Here is a 14,824-nt window from a genome sequence, read left to right as displayed (position 1 = left end):
GCCCCTGTGCCAAATCTGGGACTTCATATTCAGACACTGATTCCAGGATACAAGAGGTTAGACCAAATGGGGATTTCCCCCTGAGCTCAAGCCCTCAGACCTGTAGCCCAGAGCTGCACTGTGGGGGTTGTTTAGAGACCAAGTTAACAGTTCTTTTGGAGGTTGGGAGCCCAATAGAGAAGCAGTTGAGCCTTGGCGTGTCTTGTTCAGGGAAGTCTGGGGTGGGTACCTGTTTTTGCTGATGCATAGGATCAGGCCTGCGCTGCTAGTGCTGTCTCTTGGGAAATCTTTTGTAGTACTTGTGGTACCTGGAGCTCCTGGAGGTGTAGAAGCTCAGCTGTTGAGACCTCACTAGTCAGCCGTTCAGCTCTGCCTTAGAGCCTGCTCTTCCTCAGCCATCACATGGGCTCCAGCCCAGCCTGTGGTCTCTGGCTCCTGCTGCTTCCTTGTCCATTTTCTTCTAGCCCAGAGCCCTGTTCCCACAGAACAGACCCAAGGAGATCTACAGTGTCTGTGCTTTTGGATACAGGAGCCAAGAAGGAGTGGCAGATGGGCCAGCAAATGCCTCAGTGCAGGGCCTGGAACTCAGTATTTGCTAACTTTTTAGTGAGATGAGGATTTTCCTTGAATGGCCCTGTCCTGTGGTACCAAGTTTTGAGATTTCCATTTTCATTTTTAATGAGAAGACAGCCCTGTGGGGTGATGCACACAGGGGCATGACTGCAAAGGCTTAGGCTGGGATCTAATCAAGGATAGTGGCCCAAACCTCCTGCCCAGGAGGGACTAGGGTAGGGAGTTTCCCCTCCAGAGGGGTCAGGCTAGGGCAGGCTAGGCTCCAGGGCAGGACTGTGGTGTGGCCATTTCTTGTCTGAACGTCACCTGTACTTCCTGCTTGGAAGGCCTCACGGAGGTTGAACATATAGCTGCCCATGTGAGGGCTGAAATGAACCCTTTCTCTTTGCCCTGGTAACTGCCCATTTTTCCACAAGTGGGCGATAAGGCTACAGGCTCAAGTTGCCATGGCCCCCTGTGTAAATGTGGGGTGAAGACAGTGAGCTCTTTTTTCTAGGCATGTGATTTTCATCAAGATTATACTTTCCCTGCCATAAGTTAGTTACCTGTTTCCCTAGATGGCAGTATCAGTAGCCCTGTAGCTGCTTATTACCCACATTTGAAAGTAGAAAAATGGACACAGATAACAAATGAGTGGTCAGCTATGATCGTCTGTGAATAGCCAGAGGCATGAGCTAAGGCCCTTTGGTCAGTGGCAGCCACAAAGGCTCAGGCTTTGGGGAAGCCCCAGTTAGTGCCCTTGGGGTTGCCTGCCTGGTTTTGGCAATAAATAACATGAGGACCCAAAAACCAAACCAAAACAAAAAATACAACCAGTATCTCTTGGGAGTAGATGGTAGGAGACTGTTTAAGTTACTGGCCTTCCCTGGGCCACTTAGGTGGTTGCTGGCACAGGCTGTGTGCAGTCACCGGCATGTGTGCAACTCTACAAGCCGCTGGCATTGCCGGCACTTGACGAAGCAGCACCAGTGGAATTTGCAGCTGCAGCGTTCAGCCAGCTCTACCTGAGCTGTGTGGAAGCCACGGCCACAGCACAGCAGCTCACAGCCATCGATGGCCTTGGATGTCTTGTTGCATGTGCGGCCTCTTGTGCCCAGCACGCCGCTGCGTATGTCCTGCTCACAGAAATCTGGGCTGGGCTCCAAGTATACCAAGTCCTCGTCTGTATGTGGCTTGAACTGCGCATTGCGTGGTACCAGTGCCCTGGAGGAGCCCACACGGCGTGGCTCCACCTCAGTGGCACCGTCGAATTTCTCTTTCAGTGCGTGGCCCACCTGGCGGAAGGGTGGCACAGCTCGCCAGCACGTCTTTACCTCACAGGAGCCTGACACCCCGTGGCACTTGCACTCTACCCGCATGTGGGACAGGATGGCCTGTGGGGAGGGGTGGGGAGAGCTGCTGTCAGTGGAACTTGCAGAAGAGCTCCTGGGTTGCGGGGTAGACATCAGAATTGGGTCCCTGGGTGCTCATGCTGCAGAGTCAGAAGTGTTCACTGTCATGCTTCCTCTGTATTAAGCACCTACTATATGCTGTGCTGGCTAGTGGGCAGTGCTGGGAACAGATAAACAAGATGCTGTGCTGGCACTTGGGCACTTAAAAGACCTGCCACTAAGGGGCAGTGTTACATGCAACAGTGAGTGAGAGGTGCCATGATGAGGAGAAATCCTCTGCACTTAATCTTCACAGGAACCTCAGGACTAAGCATTGAGAAGGCAGATGGTGTCACAGTAAAGCACATGACTTATGGGTGATGGTCAGATCCCAGCTCTGCTGCTTGTTTGAGATGTATTACAGGGGGCTGGGCGTGTGCACACATGTACACATGTATAGATGGGACTATGTATGCTGGCTGTGTTATACTTGTGTCCGACCCTGTCCTGTTCTATACCTTAAAAACCTAGGGAGATGTGTGGTTCTGGTAAGAGCCAAATGATACTTCCTGAGGGCTATGTGGGAGGGGTATTTCAGGGACCCCGTTTGCTGCCCATTCCTTGGTGCTGAGGGCTGGGGGTGGTGCACACTACCTTCCTTCCAGCCTCGTTGTTGTGGAGGTTCATGAGGGCCCGGCTGGACGAGGCCCCTTTGCTTCTCTCCCGCACATCCACAAATGACTGTGAGAAGGCTACGCCATAGGCGATGTTGTCTGAGCATCCTGACCACTGGAAGCCTGAGGTGCAGAGAACAAAGAGAGGGTCACAGTGGGTGTGCGCCAGGACCCTGCCCTCCCTTCTAACCACTCCTGCTCTTACCCTGAGGGCTGACCCCATGTACTGTCCGGTCACAGCCACACTTTTCCAGCTCCCCGCTGCTGCATGCCCGTGTTACTGCAAAGGCCACACCTGCTGAAGAGATGGCGTACACAAAGGCCGCTTCCCGAGTCCCTGTGGGAGACAGAGGGTAGGACTGGGTCCTTTGTGGAGAAGTATGGCACAAGGGCCTGCTGGGTGTTGAAGGCAAAGAAGGAGTGTGCCAAACACAGTGGAATGGATCTCACTGTGACTCCAGCAATGCCCACTTTTTGTGCGGACCAGCTTGTCCTCCCAGCCATCAGGCAAGTCCTGTTGCCCCATTTTAGAGAGATGAAGTCTTTTGTTATGGAGCATGTGGCTGAGCCTGCAGATGGCTTGGCCTCCGGGCCTGTGCTCTCAGTTCCCATGGGTTATTCTCACATGCTCCACTGAAGATGAATGATGCTCGTGGTACTTTATATGAAATCACTTTGGTGAGGTGAGCTTATTTACCAATGCTACAGAAATGTGCAACCCCAAATCTGGCTCCCTTTTAGGCCTGCTCCTCAGGTGGTTCTTTGGGGGCTTTGATCAGGTGCCCCTGTGACCTAGCCAGGCTTGTCCTCGAGGCTGGGGTCATTGCTAATATTTCTTGCCTTCTTGTGACTTTAAACCATAAAAACAACAGTTCTGGCACTTAACCCCTCCCACTGATAATTGGGGTGCCCTTTACCCCTATCAACTTTATCTGTACCTATCTCACTGAGGAGTAGAAGGGTTTAGTTCTAGTTATACAGTCAGGAATCTATAAGACCAGGACTCCAGTAAGGTCTGCCTGCCTCTGCCCATGACTGCTCTGCAATTCTATTTTGGTGCCAGCCCTCCTCCTTGCCTGAATGGATGTTTTTATCCTAGGAGCTGTGCCTGGGATGAAGCTGCAATGAAATGTCTTTCTGGGGGTGAGGTGGGGTAGTATGTGAGTAGAGTGCACTCCGCTGGTTGGGTGTGTGACCAAACAGTAGGCTCTGCTCCTCTTCTAGGCTCTGAGGCCCTCTGTGTGCTGTGACTGTCCTTCTGTCTCTGGCTAAAGGGTCTGTATCCACAAGAGTGGTGGGGCAGGCTTTGGCCCTGTGGTTGGCTGTTACCTCTGCGACACCCAGGTCTGTATTCCCAGCTGCCTCAGGGAGCAGTCACCGTGGTCAGAAACAATCACCTCCTGTGTCCTTGTGTCTAAATACAGAGGCAGAAGCAGCTCAGTGCTTAGGTAGGCAGGAACTCAGCCTCGACCACTCAGGATGGCCTGTTCTTGGCTAGCCATTGAACTGGGGGTGCCCATACCACCCTCTCCACTGTCCACTCTGCCCTGGCTTTCACATTTTGGGCCAGCATTGGGGGGTATTGGCTGGCTCAGTGGAGCCTTGACAGCCTAAGATGGAATCTTTTCCAAGTTAATTGAGGTTAATAGCAGGATCATGTTGGTTGGTTTTATGCTGTGGCTGCCCAAAGAGAGCCGACTTCAGTTCTTGGTATTTCTGGTATTTCCAGGCCTGAACCAGTACAAATCTTTGCCCCAAAGACCAAAGGGGAAGGGAAATTGGAGCAGGAGGTGGAGATGATGGGACTTAAGCCCTTGGCCTTTTGTGCACCTTTCTCCTGTGATTCTTTTGGCTCTCAGGCAACTCCTGGTCCAACCCCACCTCTGGGCTGACCTCAACTCCTAAGTGTTCGTGGTCCTTGGGATGCAGGCCTCCCTGTGTGGTTGCTCAGGGAGATGGGTGCTGCATTCTCTGAACCAGCATCCATTGGCTGGGACTCCAGGTTCCTTTTGCCCTGCCCTCAGGGTAGCACGGATACCATATTGTAAGCTTGTGAGTAGCCCTAAAGGAAGAAACTGGTGGGAAGGTAATAAAAGCTAAAGGTCATAGAGAACTTACTATGTACACTACACACTTCACCTGCTTTGGTCTTTGAGAGAGGATTTTTCCCCCATTTACAGTATTTGGTACGGGTTGCACTTTGCAGCTTGGACTTGTAGTGATCCTCCTGTTTTCAGCCTCCGCGGTGCTGGAATTACAGGTGTGCTCCACCACTCCTGGACTTGATCACTGGCTCAGCGCACCCCAGCGGCAGGGCTGGTGTGGCATGTGGGACCAGGGATCAAACCCTGGTCCCCGTGCTTACCACAGTAGGCACTTAGTCTGCTAAGCTGTCTTGCCGGCTTGAGATAGGACCATGGTGTGCAGTTCAAGCTGGCCTTGAGCTCCCTTTAGTCCAGCTAGTCTCAAAACTCCAGTGATCCTCCTGTCTCAGCTTCTTGATTAAAACCTCATGAAAGAACTGGGCTTATCCAACAGCACATACGGTTATACACAACCATGCCTAGCCTCATATTCCTTCATATACTCTTAACAGCAACTCTAGGAAGTAGATCCTTCTAACCTTTCTTTTAGAGATTAAAACACTGAGATACTAAGTTGCTCAACAATGCGCAGCCAAGGAGGTGGTGAAGCTAGAATTTGAACTCAGGGAGGGCATCCTGGCTCCAGGCTTTCACCTTGCAATCATTGAGACCCACAGTGTCTTTGGGTTCTGGAAATATACATGCGCTCAGTTTCCTTGTTACTCTTGTGTATGAAGCCAAGGAGGGTTCCTTTAGGTCTGCCCCAAATCTCATGTGCTGTAGGATAAGCCCAGTTCTTTCATGAGTTTTAATCAGAGTGTGGTAAGCAATTGGCCTGCAGGGTGTGGGTATGCTGCTGTGCCCCTGAAGCCTACTGCTCCAGTGGGCTCTTGTACCTCTTCACCTCTGCCCAGGGTGCCAGGTCGGCCTGGTACTAACAGGGCTTGCTTTCCCCAGAGGCTGCTCAGGTCTAGAAAAGGTCCTGGGGTGCAGGAGTACAGGAGCAGGGATTTCCCAGTGAAGTGGCAGATGCTATGCCTATTGCTGCCTCATGAGGTGCATATCTCCACTTTGTCTTATCTTAGGCCTGGGTGAAGTAGAGCTCTCAGGTGCCAGCTCCAGCCTATGGTCTCCTTGCCTTCCTTGCCTTTCTTTTCTTTCTTTCTCTTTTTCTTTTTCTCCCTCACTCCCTCCCTTCCTACCTCAGCCATTTACTCTTCTTATATCCAGCTTTTTTACCGTGATTGCTTTCCAGAGCCCCCTATCCCATTTCCAGCTCTAAGTCTTCTGGGTCCAGCCTTAATATCACCTCTTCATGGGACTGAGGGTGCCTGGGGCTGGAGATGCAGAAGACTTCTGCAGGTCTCGTAGCAGCCATTTCTCTGGGAGGGAGTGCATGCTAGGGCCTTTCCACATTCTGGCCAGGGCTCATGACCAGTTTAGCAATCAGCACTCTCTAGCCCTATTCTGAAGAAAATAATGTACAGCCCAGTGGCTTGCCTGAGTCTATCAGCAGCAAATGGCCAGGTGGGAGTTGGAACTGAGACCCATCTGACTCTTGGGCTCTTGGGCTCTGTGGAGCACACAAGTGTCTGCCAGATGTTGGAAAGAAGAACATTCAGAAGGAAGAGTGTTTGGAAAACTGCCTGTGACTGAATTGGGCCAGCAGGGAAGCCAAGGGCTGGTGATGCCCTGGGCCGTGGGAGCCCAAGGGAAGAGAGGACAGACAGACTGGTCTGAGAGGAAAACCATTTTGAGGAAGCCTCTAGATTTAAGAGACAATGTAGGGTAGGGAAACAGGAAAGTCTTTGGGGTCAGACAAAGCCATCACTCATTTGTGATGTGACCTTCCTCTGACTCTGGACTCCCCAGCTGTCACATGGAGATAGTAGTGCTCCCTAGGCCAGGCCCTCATATGTTGCCGTATCTCATCCCACTGTCATGTCTTTCTGGGACTCCAGGGTCTCTAACTGGACAGCCTGCCCTACGTTATCAGAATCGGAGTGTTTATGCTCTCCCCCTCTCCTCTCCCCCTTCCTTCTCCCCTCCCTCTCCTCTCCCTTCCCCTTCCCTCCCCTCTCTAGGCATGGTTTTGGTCTGTGGTTGAGGCTGGCCTTGAACTTACTTTCTGGCCCAGGCTAGCCTCAAACTCTTTGCAATTTTCCTCCCTCAACCTCCCAAGTGCTGAGATTATAGGCATGTGCCACCATGCCCAGCTAGACAGTTTTATCTTCCACTTGTCTTTTGTTTATGTGGCCCCTGCAGCCTGCAAGAACTCCTAGTTAGGACTGTCTTTGGAGTACATCTTCCTCAGAGTTAAAATTTTTTCTGATGGCATTAAAAGGCTGGCCAGAGAGGTCTCTGGGAAGGAAAGAGTGTTCTCAACTCCTGGTCCAACATGATACCAGTATTAAGGATAAAACCAAGAGAGCACAGGTTTTTGTGAGGCTTCACCTAGAACTGAGGAGCATTTACTTAAGTTCAACCTGCTGAGATGGTCAGGAAGGTGGTGTAGAAGGGGCCAACGCACAGGCCTGGATTTGAACCTTACTTTGCTACAGTCAGTACAGCACACTGCCTCCTAATGGCATTCAGAGCCTACAGGGGCCTCAGACAGAGGAGTCACCTTTCCTACGCCCCCTACCTTGCTCAGGCTGGCCCACCTTGAATGAAACCCAGTACACCTCTGTCAAGTGCCACCACCTCTCTCATGCTCAGACCTTTCCACTCAGGCAGTATGTGCTTACTGATAAGCAGTGTGTATAGGTACTGTAAAGCAGGAGACACCCCTATCTGCCTCTTAATATCTGCTGTGCCAAGAACTGTATTTCTGCTTTCTTGCCTGCCATGAACACCATCTTTTATCGAGTTGCTGCAAGTTTTTTCAGTCCACAGTACATAGCTTGGTCCTAAAGTATATACTGGCCTAATCTCTTTTTTTTTGGGGGGGGGGCAGGGGTTTACCAGGAATTAAACTCAGGACCTTGTGCTTGCCAGGTAGGTGCTAGCTGTATCCCAGCCCCTTTCACTCTCTCCATCTGTCCTCTCTCTAGGCCAGGCAGGGGCAGCCTCCATGGGGTGGGGAGTTGGGGCAGTGCTGGCAATAGGAGACCCCATTCCCTGCCCCCAGCCCTGTGGGAGTCAGGCAGCCCTTGATAGGCATCTGTGGACCCCATGAAATCCTCGGAGGCTGGTCTGGGTTTGTCCTTTATTATTATTAATTTGTCTTTTTGAGATAAGGTTTCATAATGCAGTTCAGGCTGGGCTTGAAGTTACTTTGTAGCCCAGGCTGGTTTTGAAATTGCAGCAATCTTCCTGCCTCAGCCCCCCAAGTGCTGGGATTACAGGTATGCTCCACCACACCTGGTGTGTCCTCATTTTATAGGAAGGAGGATACTGTAGTTTGTAGAAGGTATGGACCTTGCCCAAGATCTCATGATGGAGAGCTAGCACGTCCAGGACCTAGGTGCAGTAGCACCCTCTGCTCTCCTGAGTGTTCCTCCTCACTTGGGACATGGTAACCACATAGCGAGTTCAGAGCCATCACAAGAATGATCTGAGTCAAGAGGGCACACCACAGGCCCCCAACAGATGGAGGTTCCTTTATTTTGATCCAGGGTGGGATCTGTTAGCCCTGTCTCGTCTATGTCTGAGGCCATGACCCCAGCTAGGCTGCTCACGTATGCTGTCACCTGCAAGGACCCCAGCTTCTGAGTGTGGTTGGACATGAGGTCGACCCAGACTGGCAGATGCTGGAGATGATAGCCACTGGTAAGGACATGTGGCTCTTCTTGCGTCAAGGATAGGGCATATATGAAGGAGTTCCTATGCATTGTGTCACTGAGCCTTGATGACAGCCCTGCAAGGTTAGCATGTGATAGATGCAGACCCTGTGGCTCAGAAGTGAGGTCACCTGCTCAAGGTCTGCTTGCCTGTGCTGTCTCAGCAGCAGTCCCTGGCTTGGCTTTGCACTCAGTCTGGAGATGGACAAGTCCCTTTTCCTCTTGCTCACGGGGGACCATTTAAGGTTCCCAGAAGAATTGTTCTATGGAAAAGAACCAAAGATACAAAAGGGAGTTGGTGGTTGGTGAGTGAAAGAGCTCAGACTTGTCTTTCAAATGTGATAGCACCTGTCTACTGTGGCCAGCCTGATCTCAGCACCAAGGGGACTGATTACTTGAACAAGCGTTAGCCCAGAGCAGCTTCCACAGGCTGGGAAGTGTTCTTGGGTCTCCAGAACTAGCCGACCAGGGCTAGGTTCCTTCAAGACTTCTGCTCGCAGGAGAGCAGGGCACTCCACTCTGCTGGCTTCTGGCCAGCACTGACACATGCTTCACCTTTGCACCTTCAAGTCTTTGTTCCCAACCTGCTCTCCATTATTAGATGGCATCCACTGACTGTATGCCAGGCTTGGCCATGTGCCAGGAAACAGGTAAATGAGCTGTCCCCCTCACCCTGGCTGACCTGAGAACTCCATGATGGAAGAGTGGGAGGCAGGCAGGGAAACACCACTCTTCAGTCTGAAAGGTACATTGAAGCAGTGAGAACACAGGTGTTTGAGAAAAAAAGGTGTATGTATGTATACATATATACGCATATATGATAGGAAAATGGGTTAAATGTAAACAGTTGATAAGTCTAACAATGTACACAGGAATTCCTTGTACTACTTTTGCAACTTTTTTGTAAGTTTGAAATGGTATTTAGACAGTTACTAAAAAGAGGACCTCCCCCCTCCCTCCAGTATAAACAAAGAGCCTTAGAGCTCAGAGGGAATGGCCCAGTAAGAACTGGTCAAGAAGGGCTATGACAGGCCTGGCATATGAAACCTGTGGATATATTCAATCTGTCCAAAATACACTCCTTGAATACCCACAGAGACAAGGGAGTTCCTAAGGTCAAGGTCTGCTCTGTACAAGGCTGGCTTCTGCGCCTCATCAGCCTGGCATCACTGGGTCCTGGGCAACACAACTTTCCTCCTGGGAGGTTCTCTGCTGCCAGGCTGCTCAACCTACCCAGGCTGCTCACTGGGTCGCTGCTGCTTTCCGAGAGCAGTAATGTTGAGCAGTGCCAAGCCTGATCATGCCGTTTTGGCCCCTGTCAGCTCCCAGGAGAATGGCTTCCAGATTTCTATCACAGTTCGTTTCCAGCAACATCCAAATGGTTTGCCGCGAGCCTAGCAGCCCTGGCTATCCAGGCCCTTAGGTGCCAAGACAAAGGTTGGCCCAGGCAACCCATTCTTGTAGCCCTGTAGACTATGGCTTGCTGGGAAGTGTCAGTCTCATGTTCAGGAAATAGAAAAAGAGGCAGCTAGGAGAACACTTCCAGTCTTGACCTGGTGCCTCTCAAGGATCCTTCAGTTCGATAAACACTTTTCTGCACCCTGGCCCCTCTATGTGCCCCCTCACATTTCTGGTCTCAATAGAGGGCCTACCTTCTTGGGAAACTCTAGCCCTACCCAGGGGAGGTGTTCAACTTCCTGTCCTGTGTGTCATGAGTAAGAAGAGTACAGATCCTGTAGCAGGATGCCTGGGTTCAAGTCCTGGCTCTGCACCTTTCTAGTTATGTGATCTTGGGCAAGTGACTTAAGTGTGCCTCACTTTCTTCATATGCAGTGTGGAAGCCTATGAGAGTCACAAAAGGGCCAATGAGTTTGTTTCAACATTTAAGTGGTATCTGGCCCATTGTTGATACCATAGGTGTGTCAGCCAGTATTCTCATTATGCTGTGGTTACTGACTTGTCTGTCTCCCTACCAGCCTGTGTGCCCAAGATGGCCATGCTGGAGGTGCTCCTTAGAGCTCCTCAGATGTGCAGATCAGTGAAATGGGCTCAAGTATCCAAGGCTGAAGCTAAGGAAGAACACTAGGCTGAGGGTTGGGAGCCCTGGTCTGAAGTCTGAATCTGTTCCCTCATGCTCTGAGAACCCCAGGAAGTTCAGTATTATCCCCTGCCTGAACTCTTTTTCCTCTGTAAAACAAGGAGGTTCTTGCTCAAACCCCCCAGAGACAAGCCCTGGAACTAGAGCACAGTCCAGGCAGCAGGATCCTCCTTGGTGGCCCTGTCTGGGGTTCACCTCCACCTGATCAACTTGTCCAGTGCCCCCTTTGGCCCAGCATTGTTTCTGCTTCAGACTTTGACTACTCGTCATTGATGAGGGTGTCATTCCCTGGCCAGGACCCATCCCCGGTGTCCTTCAGCCCTTGTATGCCCCCTCACCTTGTGTCACGACCTTGCCAAAGACAGGCAAGGAATCAAGTGTGGAGCAGTTCCATCGCCGGTTCCGAAACTGGTACTGGCATTCCTCGATGGCCAGCTGGGCGCCGCGGCGCACTGAGTCCATCACTTCCAGGTTCCTCTTGCACATCTGCACCTGCCTCTGGATCAGGCCTTTGAGCTTCTCGCACGTCTCCTCCTCTGAGATGCTCCCCACTGAGGACAGCTTGGCCAGGTACCTGAGGACAGGGGCAGAAGCGGTGCAGATCTGGCCCAGTGCCTCACCCTCCTCTTTCCACACTGGGGCTCTGGGTGTTGCTGCTCCCTGCCTACTGGTCCTGCCTGCTTCCCCTACTCTTGGGCTGGGATCTGTGTGTGAGGTCTGACATGGCCTGAGAAAATGAGGCAGGGACTAGCCTCTGAATGACCAAATGAATGGTGACTTAGTCAAAAAGTACATAGATAGTCCTATTAAAATATGGGACAATTGATGGTAAAATGAGAGTAGCTTAAGTTGGGGTCCCCCCCAAGATTAATCAGGACTGGGCTAATTGCATCATTGCCTTAAATCTCAGCAACCCTATGAACCCCCCTTTTAAGGAGAAGAAAAGAGGCACAGACAAGTAATTTGCCTTGTGTGTAAGTGAGAGGTGAAAAAGATTGAGCCTGATTTTGATAACTTCAAAGCCTTGTGACAGTTTTCTTTTATGTGATTCAAGTACTAGAACCAACATGTTTTTTATGCGGTTCAGGCTGGCTGTGAGCTCACTTTGTAGTCTGGGCTGGTCTTGAACTCGCAAGGATCCTGCCTTAGCCTCTCAAGTGCCGGGATTACAGGTGTGCACCACCACTCCTGATGCTTAGAACTGACAGTTCTGACAGAGGCTGGAGTGGGTTCCCTCAGCCTGAGGACATCAGCAATGGTGCTCTCAGCTCCCTTCCTATTCCTGCTGGTGTTCAGGCAGCAGCTAGGTTCTGTTAGTCAGGTATGTTGTTAGAACAGTGATGATTCTCAAATCTGTCTGTGCTTGGAAACACTTGCAGGGGTTGTGGAAAGTGAGGTGTCTGGGCCCATTTTAGGTGGGGCTTGGTGTGCATCTGAGCTTTGGACCCATCCTCAGGCTCGGCTCCGAAAGCCACTGGCCTGGAGAGCAATCTTGAACGGCATTCATGGTTTTTCCTTTTGAATCCATGGGCCCTCATTCTGGGACAACATTGTCCTCTCTGTGGCATCAGTCCCTGGACAAGTCTTATTTGCCCCTGGCTGTCAAGTCCAATCTGGCTTTCCACATATGTGATGCAGTCATGACTTTGATCCCAGAGGGCTGTTGTGAGGAATGAATAAGATTGGGTGTGGTGGCACATCCACGCTGAAGGGACACATGCTAGGAGCCTGGCAGTGGGGACGATCTCTCCACAGTTGGCAGCAGGTGGCTGAGTGGGAGGAAGATGGTCTCAGAAAGGCAGTTCAGCTGCCTATTGTCTCTCTGCATTCCTAGTTTCCTAAGGCCCCTCTCTAGTCCATTTTATGTCTACCAGGTCCTGCCAGAGACTGGTAGTGTCCTGGCCAGAGAGTGGAGATAAGGTAGAAGAAGAGGCAGGAGGAGAATGCTTCTGGTGGTGGTGCTGTGACTGGCTCCTCTGCTCCCTTGATTGCCCCTGCTTCAGCTGCTAGGGAAGGGGTCTCCTACAGAACCAGTCCCATATGTTGCTCTTGGCCTGTAGGGGGCACCAAGAGCTCAGCTACTGGCGGTGGGCCAGGTTCATGTTTGGGAGGCCATATGTTTCCTTTGGAGGGAGGAGAGGAGTTAAGTCTAACATTGGATCTTTTCCTGTTGTCACCTAGGCTTGGACTTCTGGAGCAGGGTGGGGGGCCTTTATTCTCCCTTGATATGGAGGCACAGAACTGGCCTGTCCCCAGCTGGCTGATTCCTCTGTGCCCAGACAAGAGGGCTAGATCTGGATATGCCAAGCCCTGGCCTCTGATGATGGGAGGCATTCAAGGGTGGAGATTCTCTGGGAGGAGGAACAGGCTGGGAGGCTGACTGAGCCTCCAGCCCACTGTACCCAAGAATGTTCTTTCCCCCACTGGAAGCCTGTCTCTTCATAGAGGCTTATTTATTACAATAAATAGGTAAATCTATATGGCCATTTCTGCTGTTGAAATCTGTAGTCTTCCTACTGGGAGATGTAGGCAGTATCCAGGCCTCTTGGTCCCATGCCGGGCTAGTAGACAGAGTCCTTACCATTGAACCTGGGGAGAGATGGGTCCAGTGTACCACACACTCCTCTCCTAGGCTTGGAGCATAGTAGGGAAGCTGGCTGAACCAACAGCAGGGTATAGTGGGAGCTGTTAGGCTGCCATAGCTGTGAGTCACTGGGACAGTGTCCAGGAAGAAGAGAAACTGCTTCTGGCAGTGGCAGTGCCCACTGGCCAGCCAGCCCCTGCCTTTACCTGGCATAGCTTCTGTTTCTGGGAGGCTGCCTTTCCTTCCCGATCCTAGGAATTTGTCCAGGTGGAGGGTGGGTTAAAGGCCAGAGCTGAAGCACAGGCTGGAGAGTCGGGACCCCACGGTCATGGGCCTTGGGCTGCAGAACTCCTGTTGGCTTGTCCTGCTGCCCAGCTGGTGCCTGGCGATAGTTTATGGACAAGCAGACCAAAGCCCACAGAAGTGAAACAAAGTCCTTCAAGGAGTTGCAAAGTCCCTTAGCAGCAAGCAGCTTTGCTTCAACTCTCCTTTTCCCTGTAGCTGGCTGTGGATCTGCCCTGCTACCTTGTTGGGGGGCTGGCATCCTACTGTGTAACATGTCAGGCCTCATGCAGTGTACAGTGCATAAAAGGTGTTCAGTAAGTGCTTGCAGGTGGGCATGGTGGTGCAGACTAGTAATAACGAGCCCTTGGGAGGCTAAGGCAGGAGGATTGCAAGTTTGAGTCCTGCCTGTGTAACTTGGCAAGACCTTGTCTCAAACTAAATAATACAAGGACCAATGTGAAGGCCTAGGGTTCAATTTCCCAACCCTCCCACTCCCAAATTTGCAGAATGGCTTATAGTGTGGTCCTGATGAGGTCCCCTCTGCTTACCTACTGGCAAGGAAGAACGGGTGAGGGGAGATGATGGGGGACTGCTGAGGGCTTTGGGCTCGCCACCCCTGCTTTGGTGGCTTAACCTTTCCCTCAGAGAGATGTGTGGCACTTGCTACTCCTTGAGTTGGGCTGGGCTCGGATACTGACCGCAAGGCCATTTCTGGGGGATATGAATCCAGCACCTGCTGATATGGGGTCCTGTGAGGGGCCTGGCCATCCCTTTGTCTTCCCTCATGCTGGTTGCTTGCGCTGCCCCACTTTAGACTTCTTCCTGTGCTGCTGAGTATAGGCTTAGCAATTTGCCACCTGCTGCCCGGGCCATGCAGGACACCAGCCATGGCCATGCCATTGATCAGGTTACCCTGCCAGCCCAGGCTGCCCCTGCCGTGCAGCCAGCCCACTCGCTCATGCCCTGGTCTCAGATGGGGGCTGCAGGTCCTTCAGGCTCCTCCCAAGAGGCCCTCCTATGCGCCCGTGCGTGCAGCCTGCAAGGCCAGAGGGCCCTGGCCCTGCCAGGGAGATCAGATCCTCTCAGCCACCTGCTGTTTTCATTAGAAACTAAAATTAGCTGGGCTGGTCCCAAGCTTTTCCAGGTTTACTTGCTTTTTAAAACAAAATATACAAATTTCTCAAGGAGAATCCCCACTTCTGTGACTCCTCCTGGGATCAGACTCTGCGCGTCAAAACAACAGAAGTGCTAGGGAGTCCAAGCAGGTCAGTGTCCCAGGCCCTGGTCCTGTGAGTGTCCAGGTGGGGGCTGGGATGCCAGCCCAGGCCGCTCTGCCCCCTCCCTTTGGCCTCCTTGCTGCCCGGGCCACATTTA

General features: G+C 51.9%; 1 protein-coding gene across 1 annotated transcript; it reads right to left on the bottom strand.

Annotated features, from left to right (window-relative positions):
* Positions 1-1,059: 1,059 nt before the first annotated feature.
* Wnt4 (Wnt family member 4) lies at positions 1,060-11,155 on the bottom strand. Its single transcript, XM_004637626.3, has 4 exons — positions 10,920-11,155; positions 2,823-2,954; positions 2,598-2,740; positions 1,060-1,946 (listed from the first exon to the last, which is right to left on the bottom strand). Exons 1-4 carry the CDS (start codon positions 11,065-11,067, stop codon positions 1,479-1,481), a joined length of 891 nt encoding a protein of 296 aa, XP_004637683.1. The 5' UTR covers positions 11,068-11,155; the 3' UTR covers positions 1,060-1,478.
* Positions 11,156-14,824: the final 3,669 nt, after the last annotated feature.

Source organism: Octodon degus, unplaced genomic scaffold (genome assembly GCF_000260255.1).
Source record: "Octodon degus isolate 3935 unplaced genomic scaffold, OctDeg1.0 scaffold00092, whole genome shotgun sequence".
NCBI lineage: Eukaryota > Metazoa > Chordata > Mammalia > Rodentia > Octodontidae > Octodon > Octodon degus.
Note: the sequence above shows the minus strand (reverse complement) of the source record. Positions and strands in the feature narration are given on the sequence as shown.